The sequence below is a fragment of the Leptonychotes weddellii genome, chromosome 3, assembly GCF_054177405.1.
Source record: "Leptonychotes weddellii isolate Sample4059 chromosome 3, ASM5417740v2, whole genome shotgun sequence".
Taxonomy (NCBI): Eukaryota; Metazoa; Chordata; class Mammalia; order Carnivora; family Phocidae; genus Leptonychotes; species Leptonychotes weddellii.
The window spans coordinates 148,659,152-148,675,317 of NC_138371.1; the positions used below are offsets into that span (position 1 = coordinate 148,659,152).

A 16,166-nucleotide genomic window follows, 5' to 3' on the forward strand; every position below is an offset into this window, starting at 1 on the left:
TTAATATAAATAATAGCATAGTCTAATTCCCTTATAGTGAGGAAACTTGGTGCAGAGAAGTGAAAGAGCATGGTCACAAACCCCATTAAAATCAGAACTAAGATTTGAATCCAGATCTCCTTATACTGATACTGGGTTCTGGCGCTATGATGCATAGTAATAAAAGTAACCTGAAGATTATAACATTGTATAAACTGTCAGCACAACAACTCAGTTCTAAATAGCAGGAATGTTTATTATTTTATTAAAAATTATTCCATTAAAGTGATTTAATCACAATGGAGTAATGACTGGGACCTTAATATAAGAATAGTTGGCATATCTCTTCAGCATTTTGCATAAGAAGAGTCACTTGTATTAAACATTTTTAAAGACTTCTGAGGCTTTAAGTACTGGTAATATCTTTCTCTTGTGCTGAGAAATCTGCTGTTGCCATAAGAGATTGAATTACTCTCTCTCCTCTCTTTCTGTTGCTCTGCTGTCCTCCCTGCTCCAATGTTATGAAGAAACCAAGGCCTTGGAAGTCTTATTAAAGTTAATCAAAGGACTGACAAAAATGAGAAAGGGTAAGTAAAAGTCCTACCTTGCTGCGGCTCTCTTTTTTCAAGTTAGTTTTTCACACCTCGTTAGAAATGGGAGTGTTATGCTTTCCTTGGTCACAGATGAACTGTTGCACTTTATGGGCCTATCAGAGAGTAAACAAAGGAATATGATGAATGCTGTTTCCATAGGACCACATGTTTGAGTTACATGGAAGTAAGTGCAGGAAATCTGCTACATAATCTCTTATTCCGTATTTTCTTAAACAATTAAAACATGAGCCAAGTCTTATATTTAAACTAAGAAATATAAAGGACAAAATTGCAAAGTGAGGGGTATGTTGGGAAGTTCTTCTAAACGGATTTAAACTAAGTACTGCTGGGGAAATTAACAGAGCTCAGTTGAGAATAATTACATCCAAGTTTTTCTGGCCATTTGGCTTGGAAACATCTGATATCCTTTCAGGGACATTCTTGTTTATACAAATTTCAGAGAAAACTGAGTGTAACCTAAGTAACACAAGGTTTTCATGTTTGTTTGTTTGTTTTTCCAAAGAAGCCAAGATCTCGAAACGATTATCAAAGTGAATGCCAGGACAGATAAAACTAGGAGAGGGTGAGAACTGTTTTGATGTTTCTGAATCTTGGTTGTTTTCTCCCAAATTTCACTGTGTGATATTCTCAGTGACATTGAGGGGGTCACATCTCTGAGTTTGCCTTCTGTCTTCTGTGTCTGATCCCTACCACCCTGATTTTCACTTCGGAGGCTCTACAACAGTTTCTATACATTTACATTTGGCTAATATAAAATCCCAGAGATTAATTTAACTATGTTATTGATAGACAATTTTTATAATAAAATTAATATAATTCCTGTACAATAATTTTCTCCAAAAGCTTTTAATTAATCATCAATAATATGGAATGTCTATTTATATATAATATATAATACTATTTATTTATAATACTTTGAAACTGATCTAAACTTTTTTTTAAAGAGGTGAAGACCTTGATAATCTTATCAAAGCAAAGCCCAAAGGAAGTGAAAACGCCACTGGGTAAGAATTATTAGTGTCTTTACGTCTGATTTCTGTAAGTAACAATCAATAAGATAAAATGATTTGGCATTTTAACTTCATAACCATATTTTATTAGCATGGAGATAGATAATAACAGTGGGCCACATGACCTTCCCTTCTTATTCCTAATAAAATCACTTATTTTTTGAAGAACTGTCCTAGCATTTGATAGTAAGTTGCCTTTCATCCCAGATGAGTTTCTTTGCATCTAAAGAATGCATGATCTTGACATTTTCTTTTTTTTTTTTTCTTTTTTTTTTTTTTTAAGATTTTATTTATTTATTCATGACAGAGAGAGAGAGAGAGGCAGAGGGAGAAGCAGGCTCCCAAGGAGCAGGGAGCCCGATGCGGGACTCGATCCCATTACGCTGGGATCATGACCTGAGCCGAAGGCAGACGCCCAACCATCTGAGCCACCCAGGCGCCCTTGACAACATTTTCAAGGTGGATCTCTAAAATAACAAAGTTACTGGGGTGCCTGTGTGGCTCAATGGTTAAGTGTCTGCCTTAATGATCCCAGGGTCCTGGGATCGAGCCCCACATCGGGCTCCCTGCCCTGTGGGAGGCCTGCTTCTCCCTCTCCCATTACCCCTGCTTGTGTTCCTGCTCTCGCTATCTCTCTCTGTCAAATAAATACAAAATGTTTTAAAAAATAAATAAAATAACAAAGATAGCCAAAAGTGAGGCTTGACTAAAACTCTTATGAATCAGCTTCCCTAAGGATGTTGGTCTCAGAAGACAGCCCAAGGGAGGGCTGGGCAGGTGTATCCACTGGGAGTAAGGAAATTCTGCCACTTTTTCTCCTCTTCACGGCTCTGTCAACGTGGCAGGGGCATGAAGTCATGATACTTCTGCCAACCTCACAGTATTCTCTTTTTGGGGTTCAGGTTATCCCCTTTAATACTACTCAGTGCATTTTAATGAGGGTGACTTGTCCCCTCCCCCAAGAAATGAGTCAATTTTCCTACCATGTAAGGTATTTTTTTCTTGCTCTTTGTATTTATCATAATCTAATTATATTTTTAAAAAGCTTGGGTTAGGGAAATGGTTGACTTTATATGAAGACATATATTCTTATTTTAAAAATATGATTATTATTATTATTGACACTGTTCTTATTATTTAAAAACAGAATAGGCAATTATATCTGATTTGTTGAGTTGAAATTTATATTCTGTCTGGATCCAGTACAGAACTTTATCTGACTCACATTACTTCTCCAGTCATTATTCACTTGATTAGTGTTTTACTTAATAACATTTTTTAAAACTCACTTTTTTATTCAAAGCAAACAAGATCTCAATGGATTTATTAAAGTGAATCCTGAAACAAATAAAAATATCAAGAGGTAAGACATTTAAAGCTTCCCCCTTCTCTTTGGCCTTCATAAGCACATTGGAATCCTGAGTGTTTGTATTCAGGAGAGTAAATTGAAATTCAAACCCAGTTGTCTTTTCTCCAAACATATCATATTAAGCAGTTTTATACAAGTGATACCCAGAAGTGATCTTTTACATTTTATTTTTGGGTGAAGCTTACTATCAGGTAGATTTTGAGAAATTAAACAGGAATTTGAGTTTCTCTGCTGAGTTAAATGATTTCTTTGTGTGTGTGTGTGTGTGTGTGTGTATAAGTGTGTATTTGTAAGCAGTGTGTGTTTTTATTATTGTATTTGTGTATATATAAATAGTGTGTATGTATAAGGGTTTGGGTATAAGAGTATGTACGTGGACTGATCAGGGTTTTCCAGAGAAACTGAAACAATAGGATATGTATAAATAGAGAGAGAGAGAGAAAGAAATTTATTATAAGGAATTGGCTCATGCTCTTACAGAAGCTGAGAAGTCCCAAGATTTGTAGTTTGCAAGCTGGACACCTAGGACAGCCAGTGATGCAGTTCCTGTCTAAATCCAAATGCCTAAGGATCACGAGAGCTGATGGTTTAACTTCCAACACCAGAAGAAGATGTCTTAGGTCAAGCAGTCAGGCAGGCAAACTCCCTTCAAACTTAGCCTTTTTGCTCTATTCCAGTCCTCAACTGATTGGTTGTGGCCCACTATGTTCGGGAGGACCATCTACTTTACTCAGTCTATAGATTTAAATGTTAATCTCACCCCAAAACACCCTCCCAGACAGACCCAAAACAAAGTTTGACCAAATCTAGGCACACTGTGGCCCAGTCAAGTTAACATATGAAATTAGCCATCAAAATGTGTGTGTATATATAGTGTATGTGTGCGTATACACAATATAAATATATATAAGTGTATGTATGTGGATGTATAAGTAGTGTGTGTGTATATATGTGGATGTGTTCACGTGTGAATGATGTGTGCATGTCTAGTGTATTTGTGTGTAACATATGTATGTCTACATAGTGTAGTGTATGTTTAAAGATGAAGAGCTTAACAAAGTGTACTTCATTAAAAGAGTTCCACTACCCATGAACTGTCAAGTAAATCTGGAAAGCTTATGTCCTCCTGCTTTTTATTTTTTAAAGAGCAGACGGAATATATTTGAAACTGAGCTTGTTGGTATGTTGCCACAAACAGCGCACCAAATAATTCCATGTGGTTTCCTTTGAATTTCTTTCCATTCAGTTAACTCAGTACATAATATTATTAGTTGATTCTAAAATGTGTCACTGATGCCTGCAGGCCCAGTCAGCAGAGCAAGGGCTCAGCTAGCTGAAAAGCTGGTGTGTACACAGTCTGGCTGTCCTGTTCTCAGCAGCATGACATGGTCAGAGGCCCAGCGACCCAGGGAGTTGTTAGAGACTCCCAATAGACTGAGAAGAAAGCATCGATTTCCTTGGCTACTTGGGTGGTCCTGGAAGGTAACCAGAGCAGGAAGTTCAAATTCTGGGTTCAAATTTTGGCTTGGTCACTTGCTAGCTGTGTCCTCATGCTTCCACTTACTCATCCACAAAATAGGGATCATAACACTCATGCCTGGCACAGAGTAGGTATAAGTAATTGTTAACAATAATAAAGATTTAGGTGAATTATATTCTGTTAATGATTTACATACTGTTCAAATATTTAATTTACTTTGATTCTCCAAGAAAAATCCATGTGTTCCTTTCTAATTTTTATTTAAAAGAGTAGTTTAAATCATCACCTATTGTTTTTCATATGTCGGTGTGTTTCTGTGTGCATGTCTATGTGTGCACATGTGTATACGTGCAAATGTTTTATGTGTGTGTGCCTGTGTTTGCATGAGTGTGTGTATATGTATGGGTGTGCCTTTCTGTGTATGTCAGCGTACATGCATATGGGTGTGCGTGTCTTTGCAAATGTCCCGTGTGTGATGGTGTAAAAGTGTACACATGCTTACATGTGCATAAATATATGTATATCTGTATGCTTTTGTGTGTATATGAGTTCATGTGTACATGGATGTCTATGTGTGTGCATCTGTGTCCATGTATTTGGGAGTATGCACTGTGTGTGTGTGTGTGTGCATGCCCACGCGCTTCATGAGAGCTTTTAGGGACAGTAGTTGTCTTTTTCTTTCACTACACGTAATTAAGTTCTGTCGATCTTTTAAAAGCAAAACTATATCATCTTCCCTCTCTTATTAAAAAATTACAGTGTTTTTCCGTTTCAGGTAGATTACAATTCTAACCCTCAGCAATGGTCTCTTACTTGTTCAATACAGTCCAGCCAAATTAATCTTTTTTTCTTTCTTTTTTTTTAATTTTTTTTTAATTTTTATTTATTTATTTGAGACAGAAAGAATGAGAAACAGAGAGCATGAGAGGGAAGAGGATCAGAGGGAGAAGCAGACTCCCCGCTGAGCGGGGAGCCTGATGCGGGACTCGATCCTGGGACTCCAGGATCATGATCTGAGCTGAAGGCAGTCGCTTAACCAACTGAGCCACCCAGGCGCCCCATTAATCTTTTTTTCTATTCCTGGCTCATTCTTACCTTATGAGTTCTGCATATGCTATTCCCACTTTGGGACTGGCTTTACCCCCATCTTGTCATTTCTGACCATTGACTGTAATTGTCACCACCCCCTCCTCCAACCCCAGCACCACAGGCACCAGGCAGTCCTTCTTTTCTTCAGAGCATGTATTGTTATCTGGAATTGTGACATTCATTTATATGTTTGATTGTATGTTGCCTGCCTCTTTCCAAGTTAGAAGAGAAGCCTCATGAGGGCAAAGCCTATGTCTGTATTATTCACAGGTTTCCATAAATATTTGTGGATTGAAAGAATGAATGAATACTGAGGATATATATACTATGAGGCATTAATTCACAGTTTAGCTCAAAATACTAGTTTAAATGACTACATTAATTAGCACACTCCACTTTATTGATTTTATTTACTTTGAGATTTAAATAACCTTCCACTTATATATTTTTAATATGTTTAAAGATATCAAGTTCTTGGCAATATAATCAAAGTGAACTCCAGAATCAACAAAAGTATGACAAGGGAAGGGGTACAATACTTAACTGTTGTGTTATTTTTTTTTTTAAGTACTCAAATCTGGAAATAGAATTCTGGGAATTTTTTTCTCAGACTCTGGCATTCAAATCTCACATACTTCATTTAGGCAAATATTAACAAGAGGTAAAAAAAACATCAACAAGGGGGGGGCGCCTGGGTGGCTCAGTCGTTAGGCTTCTGCCTTAGGCTCAGGTCATGATCCCAGGGTCCTGGGATCGAGCCCCGCATCGGGCTCTCTGCTCGGCGGGAAGCCTGCTTCTCCCTCTCCCCCTCCCCCTGCTTATGTTCCCTCTCTCGCTGTGTTTCTCTCTGTCAAATAAATAAAACCTTTAAAAAAAAAAATCAACAAGGGGTATTCTGGGATAGAATAGTTGCCTCTGTTGGGTTAATTGTTTCATTTTGCATGGAAAAGGTCTGCATTTTTTTATTGCTGCTTTTAGCCTGGGTATATACATTCTCAGACATCTGGATACAAGTAAAAACTTGGGTCAACATCTGGTTGCTTCCAAATATCTGTATCTTTGATGTTGTATAGATGCAACCTCAGAGACTTTGTGATACAATCTTAGTAGGACCACAGGGCATGGAGAAACAGAGTGTACCTTCTGTAGATGTCCTTTGCCCATGTAGCATCCTCTGTAGATCAGAGGGGCATTGGCTTGTGCTGTGTTCGTGGAAAACACATAGAAACAATATGAAAAACAAAATTCCATTAAGATCAGAAACAATATATTCAAGGGTAACAACAAAATACTGACATATTTTTAGTGACTACATGGAGTTTTTTTATTATAGTAAATATAGCTTACATTTCAGAACTCTATAGATTTTAATCTTCCTATTGTTTGTTGCCAACAAAACTAGTCCAAATTTGTAGTTTGAACACATAAGTACCAGACACAGATACCAGGTTGTATAACATGGACCTCAACAAATTGGTATATTATTCTTAGTCCAGTGTTGTGAATAGAAAATCTGCTAATGAATGTAAATTTTACAAAATATGGATTCTCCAGAGTTGATTTTAAATTCCCACAGCGTGTTGGAGGTTGATATTAAGAGAGGATATGTTTTCTGGAATGTTCCATGAGATGTGTATATAGACTACTACAAAATGTTCAGTGCACCTATCAAAGGTTTAGAGCATAGCATTAAATGAATCATAATAGAGACAGAGTCCCAGTACAGTGTTTGCAACTGACCTAAAGGCTCTAAGATTAAAATACTGTCTCATTGAGTCTCAGAGATGTATAAATCCCTACATACTTCTGCATCATCGCTTTTAACAATCTTCCATTCTTTGGCATGATCTCAGTGTTTGTCCTGTTTCCGAGTTTTAATAAATAGCTTTATTCATTTGGTATTAATCTATCATTAACCTCATCATTTTTCTTCAATGTTTAAAGGGGCCAGAGCCTTGACAATCTCATTAAAGTGACTCTTGAAGTAAACAGAAGTAATGCAAGGTGAAGATTATGTCTTATCTTTCTTCCTTCCCCGCCTGCATCAATTTGTGTCCCTCATCAGAAAAACTGTGTGGAAAAAATCTTTGGGTTGGAATCAGAAAGCTTGAAATCCATTACTTCCCATTACTTGCCTTTGAGCAAGTCCCTAGAACACTCTGAGCTGAGACTTCTTAAGTTATAAAATGAGGATCATTTATAACTGTCTGGTCTACCTTTGTCACTTCGTTGTTGTAAGCCTCAAGTGAAATAATGGATATAAAATCCCTTTAAAGCAAGAGGGCACTATAAATGGAAATTATTAACAAAATACAGTTTAGTAACAGCTACAGTGTTAGATGGAATACTTGTTGGGGGGGCAGGCGAAAGTTTTTGGCAAATCATTACATAGTTGCTAATTGATTTTTTAAAAACTCAATATTGCCCTAAAGTTATGGTTTTATTTTGAGGGTAAATAGGAATCTGAGCCATATATTGATGATTTGTATGGAGGTCAAAATTTGTACTTTAAAAATTAAGGACAAAGACTGGTATGATTTTTCTCAAAACTTAATAGTAAAACTCATCTTGAGCACATATATCTTTTAAATAAATACCTAGTTGATTTAATTCCATTTTTACTTATCATTTTTGTTTTTTGTTTTTAAGTTCCAAAGATCTTGATAACCTCATCAAAGTGGTTCCAAGAACAGGAAAAAGCATGCAAGGGTAAGATTTAATAAGCTTCTGGTTTTTTTGTTTCATACATACCAATGCTTAAAAATATAATTAAATTAACATTTTAGCAGATTGACAGCTCAATAATAGCTCAAGAAAAGTCATGTGACTTCCATGACCTCATATCTAAAGTGTTGAAGATTTTGGTCAACTAATTCTTAATGTAATGGAGATAACCTTTGATTAATTAGATGCACAGTTGATTTCCAAGAATGGACAAGACACTTATGTTCATTGATTTGTTTATTCTTCTTAAGCAGAGGATGGCACAGGAGGGGGGAAAGAGACTAGATGGGAGACCATAGATGTGGGCCTAGGCCTTAGCTCTGCCCTCACTAACTGTGCAAAATGCGATTGGCCACTTCCCCTTTGAGGGCTTGTTTCCTTGTCCTCACAGTAAGGAAATTGGACCAGGTGCTGTCTAGTCACTTCAGTGCTAATGCAATTACTAAGTGCCAACACGATGGTTGGTATCATGGAAAGAGCCAAGCGCTCTTGAGTTAGAGTACTGTGCTTTCACTTAATCTTTCTGTTTCAGTTTTTCCCTTTGAGAAAATGGGATGGTAATACTTCCTATATTGAATAATTGATGTGAGGATTCACTTATATAAATCACGTAAATCACTTGAACAGTGCCTGGCACATCATGAATTTTCTAAAACCGGTGGTTATTGTTTATTATTTCTATGCAGCAGTAGGTAGGTCCAAAAATATATATTCACAGCACTGGAAAACTCCAATCCTTTGAGATGATCTCTGTATTCATAAATATTTTCTAACAAAATATTTTTATAACAAAAAATGTTTTCTCGGTTTTAATATTTGCAGCCACATGATGTAAATCAACCACTGATCTGATCATTTCTTCCATGTTTTAAAGGGGCCAAAGTCTTGACAGCCTCATCAAAGTGTCTCCTGAAACAAACAGAACTAACCAAAGGTGAGGTTCATGGAACTCTTCTGTTTTTTTCTATTTAACTTAGAAAAAAAATGTAATTCATTGTTCTACCATCAAGACAACCAGTTATGGGATGCAAAACCAACAGCTTTGTGTCATAAACCTAGTGTTCAAGTCCTTGCTCAGGGCTCCCGGGCTGTGGGCTTTAATGGAGGATAAAGAATTTCTTAAAATATCTCTTATCAGTATGGGGTTTGTGTTCCATGCTTGGGATTTCAACATAATTCTATTTCAGCATAATAGTTCAACATAATAGGATGCAATAATTTACATGAAAGGATACGTACATGATAAAATTAGTTTACAAGTTAATTCTAAAGATTCCTTAAGTGATACAAACCTTTCTGGCCTTTTTCCCTTCAGGATATATAACATAGTGCCCAATGATAATGTATATCAAATTAGGCAACTTGTTTAGGCCTTTGGGGTTAGTGCTGGTATGAGAGCCCATTGCATGGTAATAGAAATGTCTCTTTAGAGCTATGATTGCCTATTTGGGTGTTTAGAATAAAAGCAATTTATGTAAACCAAAAGTCTTCCTTATTCTGATTTAGCCTTGCATGAAGTGCAATTCTGAAGTGATTTAATTAATACCTTAGAGTAGCCTCAATGTTACACATTCACGTTATGTATATTACCTGTATACCTTGGAATCAGGAAATACTCTGTTTTTTAAAAGTCCCAGGTTTTGTTGTTTTGTTTGCTTGCTTTTTTTTTTGTTATTTTTTGGAGGGGAGAGAAGCAAGGAATACCTGGAAATGACAAACAATTTTATATTTTTCTCTTGTTTGTTACAACCTCCCAAAATATCCTAAATGCTAATTCTACTACAAAATGTGATATGGAGAATAAAAAGCTTAAGAGCAATTTAAATTTGAGGTTGTCTTGAAAGAAACAAGAATAAAACTAAATTAAATTCTCATATATACATAATTGTATAAGATATGAATTCATAGCCATCTGCTTTTACATAGGGCTAAAAAGAATTCAAGTAATGATGAAGGTTTTTTTTTTAAAGATTTTATTTATTTGTTTGTCAGAGAGAGAGAGAGAGAGAGTGAGCGAGCACAAGCAGGGGGAGCAGCAGGCAGAGGGAGAAGCAGGCTCTCCGCTGAGCAGGGAACCCGATGCAGGGCTCGATCCCAGCACCCTGGGATCATGACCTAAGCTGAAGGCAGATGCTTAACTGACTGAGCCACCTAGGCATCCCTGATGAAGTTTTAAGTTAGCAATAATTTCTTAATGTAATATTAAAGTTGAAAAAATGTACAGATTATTATTGATTTTAATTTATTTTACCAGCTGTTGCAACTTGAATCATTTTTTTAGGATCCAAACACATTCCCTCAGCAAACACAAGGTAGATTTATCAAGATTATTGAAGACTCCTGAGCAAGTCTCCAATTTCTGCCAAAAAATAAGACTAATCATTTGGCTAAGGGCATTCTGAAAGGGGACATGAAAAAAATGAGAACAAATTGATTTGTTGATGTGTAGTGATGCTGGCTAGACTCTTCTTTTTTCATTGTTTCAATTTATTTCATTACAATATTGAAGTGAATTCTGTATAATTACTACTTGAGAAATCCATTTTGATACAATCATAGCATAACTAGGTCATTACTATAAATTTATAGTTAATCGTTAGTTCATAAAACTGAATAAAACAAAGAATATTGACTTTCTACTCCTTCACAAACCCAAGGATTAGTTTTTAAGTGACTCGAGAAAATTGGTGACATAGCATTCTTATACTTGACCATAATATTTTCGCATGACATTGAATATATTTCTGTCTTCTTGAGTAGTTAAGACTCATTATATCTGGGGTCAAAGATCAAGAAAAGCATGAGAGAGTAACTCCAAGGTACCTCTCTCAGGATTACTGTGATGATGGTAAAAAGCATGGTGCAGATATAAGGAATTACCGTGAACACAGAGGGAGGATGATGGTGGGAAGGAGCGTGAGGGTCCAGTTGCTATGGTTCTGAACCTGGTTCATCCTCTGTTATTTCCTCCTGCCTGCCCCCAAAGAGAGGCTTAACTTCCATGAAGCTCTATTTCTTATTTGTAAGGGGAGGATGGTAATATCTACCTCAGTAGGTTGTTTTGAGGATTTTTAAAAACTTTGTAAAGTAGAAACTTGGTAAACATTACTTTTTATCTAGGATCCCATTGTATGATCCACATGTGTCAAAAGAAAAAAATGTCAGCCATAAAATTTGCAGATTTCCAGCTGAATTTGAACTTTTATTTTATTTCGTTTTAGCAGGAAAGAAGGTCTTGATGAACTTATTAATGTGCGCCCCAAAGCTGTCAAAAACATGGCTGGGTAAGAGAAAGATGTTATTTGTTCTGTTTTGTTTTTTTCCTCTTTAAGTACAATACAAACATAAATGGTTTACAGTCATTCTGTGGGCAAACTGAATATAGGTCTTGAAAAGCCGTCACAATTTTTATATGTTCCCAGAAATAAATGTCTATCTGTTACTAGCAAGAAAGAGCGATAGCTGGAGAAAATAATTTGGTAGTGACTTCACTTCTTTTGGCCTCAAGTAAAGCAATTGAAGGGAGTGACTGGCGTAGGAACATAGCTGGTCTATGTGCTATATTTGTTTTTTCTTTGTAGTATTGATGTTAATACCTTTTCTCTGGAACTGATGAAAATGTATTAATAATAGTTTTTAAAAAGACCTAGAATGCTTTATTAGATTCATCATCAGCAATACCATGTACTTCATTTTTAAAGAGTGTTCTCTGGTAATCAGTGGAAATTTTATGAGGTATATTGTTTCTTAGATGGTTTGATGCTCCCAGCAAAGTTAGGGACCTAAAATTTGTTATTTCTTTAGGTAGTATCTGTAAGACGATAAAACTCACCTTTGCCTCTGGTTATATGAGGATTTTTATACTGTTACACACTACTCCCATTTATATGGGAATTATATATGTTATATATAAGGGATTACACACACTCACACACACACACACATCTCTTAAGAATGTTCTCATGATTTCCCTTATTGAATTTAGTTGGTACATATAAAAGTGCAAAATCTTAGAGATGAAGGAAGGAACCTGAGAGAACTCCCAGACCTGTTAGTTTGAATAATTTTGAAAACCACTGTTCCAGTCAAACCTATTCCATTTCCAGAAGAGGAAACAGACTCACAAAGATTGAGTGATCTGACCAGGATCACAGAGAAAACTGGTAGAAGACTGGTAGTAGTTCTTGATCTGCTAGGCAGTGAATAATTACTGAGCACCTACTGGGTTTGAAGCTTACAACCAGGTATCATTAGTTGCACATTAGGTATAATTATAGGCCATGGAGGCCAAAAAGAGAATTCAGTAGACATACTTAATCTTATTAACAGCAGGCAATTATCACAGATTAAAGCTAATTATGTACTGGGGGCACAGAGATGTTACTCCAAGAGAATAATAGGTTGTCAATTTAATATATTACATTTTGGAACACTCATGTTCTGCTTGCTGAATGTAGAATGCATTGTCAGGACATTGCATTTAAAAAGAAAAAGAGACATTGACTAGCTAATTTAATAAACATGACAGGCAATCAAGTTCATATTCATAGATTCCTAGGAGTAGAAGATGTTAGGGATAGGCAGATTCTTAGAAATGGTCCAGTCTCCTCATTTTACAGATGAGAATGTTGAGGCCAGGGGCAAAAATCTCATAGTCTCCTGTGACTTTTTCTAACTCCCAGACCAACTCCTGTTCTTGAAATCACAGCACACGAACTTTGATCTTAAATGAAAGTTATCTTGATGTCGTCTTTGGAAAAATAGCCTTTTAGGTCCTCTGTTCATTTTTAATAAGATTATTACTTTGTATGGTGACAGATGGTAACTACACTTATTGTGGTGAGCATTTCATAATGTATAGAATTGTCAAATCACTGTTGTATACCTGAAACTAATATGTCAACTATACTTCAATAAAAAAAATTTAAAAAAATAAAAGTAAATGAAAGTTAATTAAGTACCTCCAGAAATAGTGGAGGCTTATAAAGCTAGGATTGTTGCTTTTGCCATGGAACAGCCAGGAAGTGTCCTTTACTGCTCCACAGGGTCCCTTGAAATATGACTTCATAGATGACAATGGCACAAATGTGCAAATGACTGCAAAACTTTATAGCTCTTCAACTACATGGAGGTAATAATAGCTAAATATTCTAATACATCTCTTTCCTACATCCTTAAAGCAAAAACAAATGAAAGCAGTCACTTGAGTAGGAAGAGTTACATTTTTCCTGGATAAACTTTAGATATAAGATTCCTGTGTGTGCAGGGATCCAGGGCCTAAAAAAAAGGTGTATAAATTTGTTAGTTTTAATTCATTGAGATAAACTGCATGATGCTATCAATCAAGGCAATTCAGAACTGATACCAAGATCCTTGTTTTGTTAAAAACACTGTGCTGTCTTTTTAGGAGTAGTGGTAGAATATAGCATACATTTCTATATTTTCTAAGCTAGGATTTCTCAAACTGTGGGTCAAAACCAGTTAAAGGGTCTTGTAATTAATGTAGTGAGTGGCAATCAGTATTTTTCCCAATTAAATAAAATTAATTAGAATGGAAAATATGAGAGTTCTTATGTAGTAAAGGTATTATTTAATGAAATTTGTGTTTGCTTATGTCTGTCTGTCTGTCTGGAAAGAGAGTATTGGGCTGTGATACAAAATGTATTTGTTAATGGGCTTTATGAAACAGTAATTTGAATATCACTGTTCTAGGCTATTGGATAAATCAGATTTTCTGTGCTCATCAGAACAGTGAAAAATGCAAGTTCTCATGGTTGTGTGTGCAGCTTACTCTAATTATGCTGGTACACAAATATTATATGTAGTTACACTAAGAAATATTGTGATTAATTTATACGTTAAAAGACTGTGGCCTTTGAATTTATTATCTCCTCTACAAAGTTTATTCTTTGTATTTTTCCTCTAATATGTAAAATTAACCTCACTTTAATTTAATTTAATTTAATTTTATTTTATTTTAATTCCAGTGTAGTTAACATACAGTCTTACATTAGTTTAAGGTGTACAATAACCTCACTTTAGAGATTATTGTCTTTTAGGCACAGTTGAGCTTTATAACAGATTTGCAATCAGTTCATGCAAGGAAATTATATTTTGGATAGCTGTCATATGTTAATCATTCCTTTAATGGTATTGGAGACATCAATGGATTATCTTTAATTGCGAATACTATTATTGGAGATAATTCAAAACAGTGAAAATTCAATTAGCGGCTTTCTGTCTACCATGAAAATCTGAGAATGATGATGGAAAGAAGGAACTGAGTGAAGCCAGAAGCTGGGAAGCACATTCTATGGGAATATTAGGACTGGGGGAGGGAAATGCAGACCTTTTCTTAGAACTTTTTGGTGATGAAGCTCTAAATGGCTCCCCTTCAGTCCTTAACCTTGTTTCAATCTTTTTGACAGGCAAAATGTCTCTTACTTTTCTATAAGGAAAAAGGACTGCTGTTGGGGTGTAGGGAAGACAGGCAGGTTGTTGTCCAAGATGGTACTGAAAAGCAGGTGTTCTCAGTCCTGCAATTTCTTGCCATGACAGACTATCTTATTTCTCTAAATAAATATTAAAAAGGGGTTTAAAGGAACACTTTGAAGAATCATCACTTGCTAGCCCTTAAAACAAGGTATTACACTGAGGCAGTGAATGGCAGCAAACTATGTGGGAAGAAATACTGTTTGTGACTGAGAAAAGAAACTGGTGGGGCTTCCAATAGGAAGTCTTCAGAGTCTGTAAGTCATTTGACCATGAACAGCTGCGTTTAATTCAGCTTTTTATTTATTGTAAAGGAAAGAAAAGTCACCAATTTAATGGATTGCTGGAATTCTCCATGCCAAGCCTTAGGCTAAGTATAATTCCAATTTTAGAGCTTATTAAAAAAAATATCTTCAGTTGGTGAATATGCTCTTAAAAATAACAAGGAAAAGGACATGAAAATCAGAGTGTATGTCCATAATGTTAAAACACTGCAGAGTGCAAAGTTGTTAATCACCAGATGTTTGCTGTGAATGCCTGCCGGTGTGGCCCCATGGATGTGCTCTGGCTTTGAAGTATGTTAAGTCAGAGCAGCTTCTCTTCCAATCCAGCAAAATTTGTCCCCCCTAAAGCTAGGAAACTTATTTCAAGGCTGTTCTGTGCCCAACCAGTATGTATCATACTAAGTGATAAGGTAGCTAATCCTTTCTTCTAATTCCAACCAACTTGAACCTGCATTATCTCTAACACAAATTAACAAATTTCTAATTTTTTTTTCACTTAAAGAAATCAAGATCTTGATAAGCTCATCAGAGTGAATCCTGAAACTCTCACCAACAACCAGAGGTAATAGAACTATATTCATTTTTGTGCTTTGGTCAGGGAGAACGTTTTGTTTTATTATTATTTCAAGCAGATTTGTAACCTGAATCCTCCTGCCAAAAGAACTTTATCATTAACCTGCTCTCCTTTTATTTTTCTATTTAAAGAAACCAGGATCTGGATAACCTCATCAAAGTGAATCCTGCAGTGACCAGAAGCAGTCAGGGGTAATCAGATAAAAGCAGTCATTTCATGTTTTCATCTGCCTGTCGCCCCTGGGTGGAGTGGATTTATAATGTCGCTTTATTGACCTAGCCCAACCAAAAACCTATCCCTAATCTGAACTTTTTTTTTTTTTCTCCTCTTTCGAACAGTGAAGGCTTGGACAATCTCGTTAAAGTGAGATCTTCAGCTCTCAGAAACCCTGAGCGGTAAATGACTTTGCCTAACTATCTTGATGTGGTCTCAAGGTTCTAGTTAGGAATTTTGTTTCCTTCTCTCTCAAAGAAGCCTTTTCTTCTTCTTTAGTGTTCAGATGAAGACGCAAGTATAACTCATGGGTCTCCTGTCAGCAAGGAAACATGTTG

The 16,166-nt window shown here is 36.0% G+C and overlaps 1 protein-coding gene across 7 annotated transcripts in view; it reads left to right on the forward strand.

The window, feature by feature from the left end:
* The window catches only part of SCEL (sciellin), a 732,032-nt gene that overhangs the window by 689,761 nt on the left and 26,105 nt on the right, over nt 1-16,166 (forward strand). For 6 of the 7 annotated variants that reach the window (XM_081815076.1, XM_081815071.1, XM_081815072.1 and 3 more), the window contains 11 exons: nt 507-566; nt 1,096-1,155; nt 1,538-1,597; nt 2,907-2,966; nt 7,486-7,545; nt 8,191-8,250; nt 9,140-9,199; nt 11,487-11,549; nt 15,544-15,603; nt 15,747-15,806; nt 15,954-16,010. In XM_081815076.1, the coding sequence (XP_081671202.1) occupies nt 507-566; nt 1,096-1,155; nt 1,538-1,597; nt 2,907-2,966; nt 7,486-7,545; nt 8,191-8,250; nt 9,140-9,199; nt 11,487-11,549; nt 15,544-15,603; nt 15,747-15,806; nt 15,954-16,010 (660 nt within the window). The remainder of the gene's footprint in view (nt 1-506; nt 567-1,095; nt 1,156-1,537; nt 1,598-2,906; nt 2,967-7,485; nt 7,546-8,190; nt 8,251-9,139; nt 9,200-11,486; nt 11,550-15,543; nt 15,604-15,746; nt 15,807-15,953; nt 16,011-16,166) is intronic. The other variant, XM_081815074.1, reaches the window with a different exon arrangement.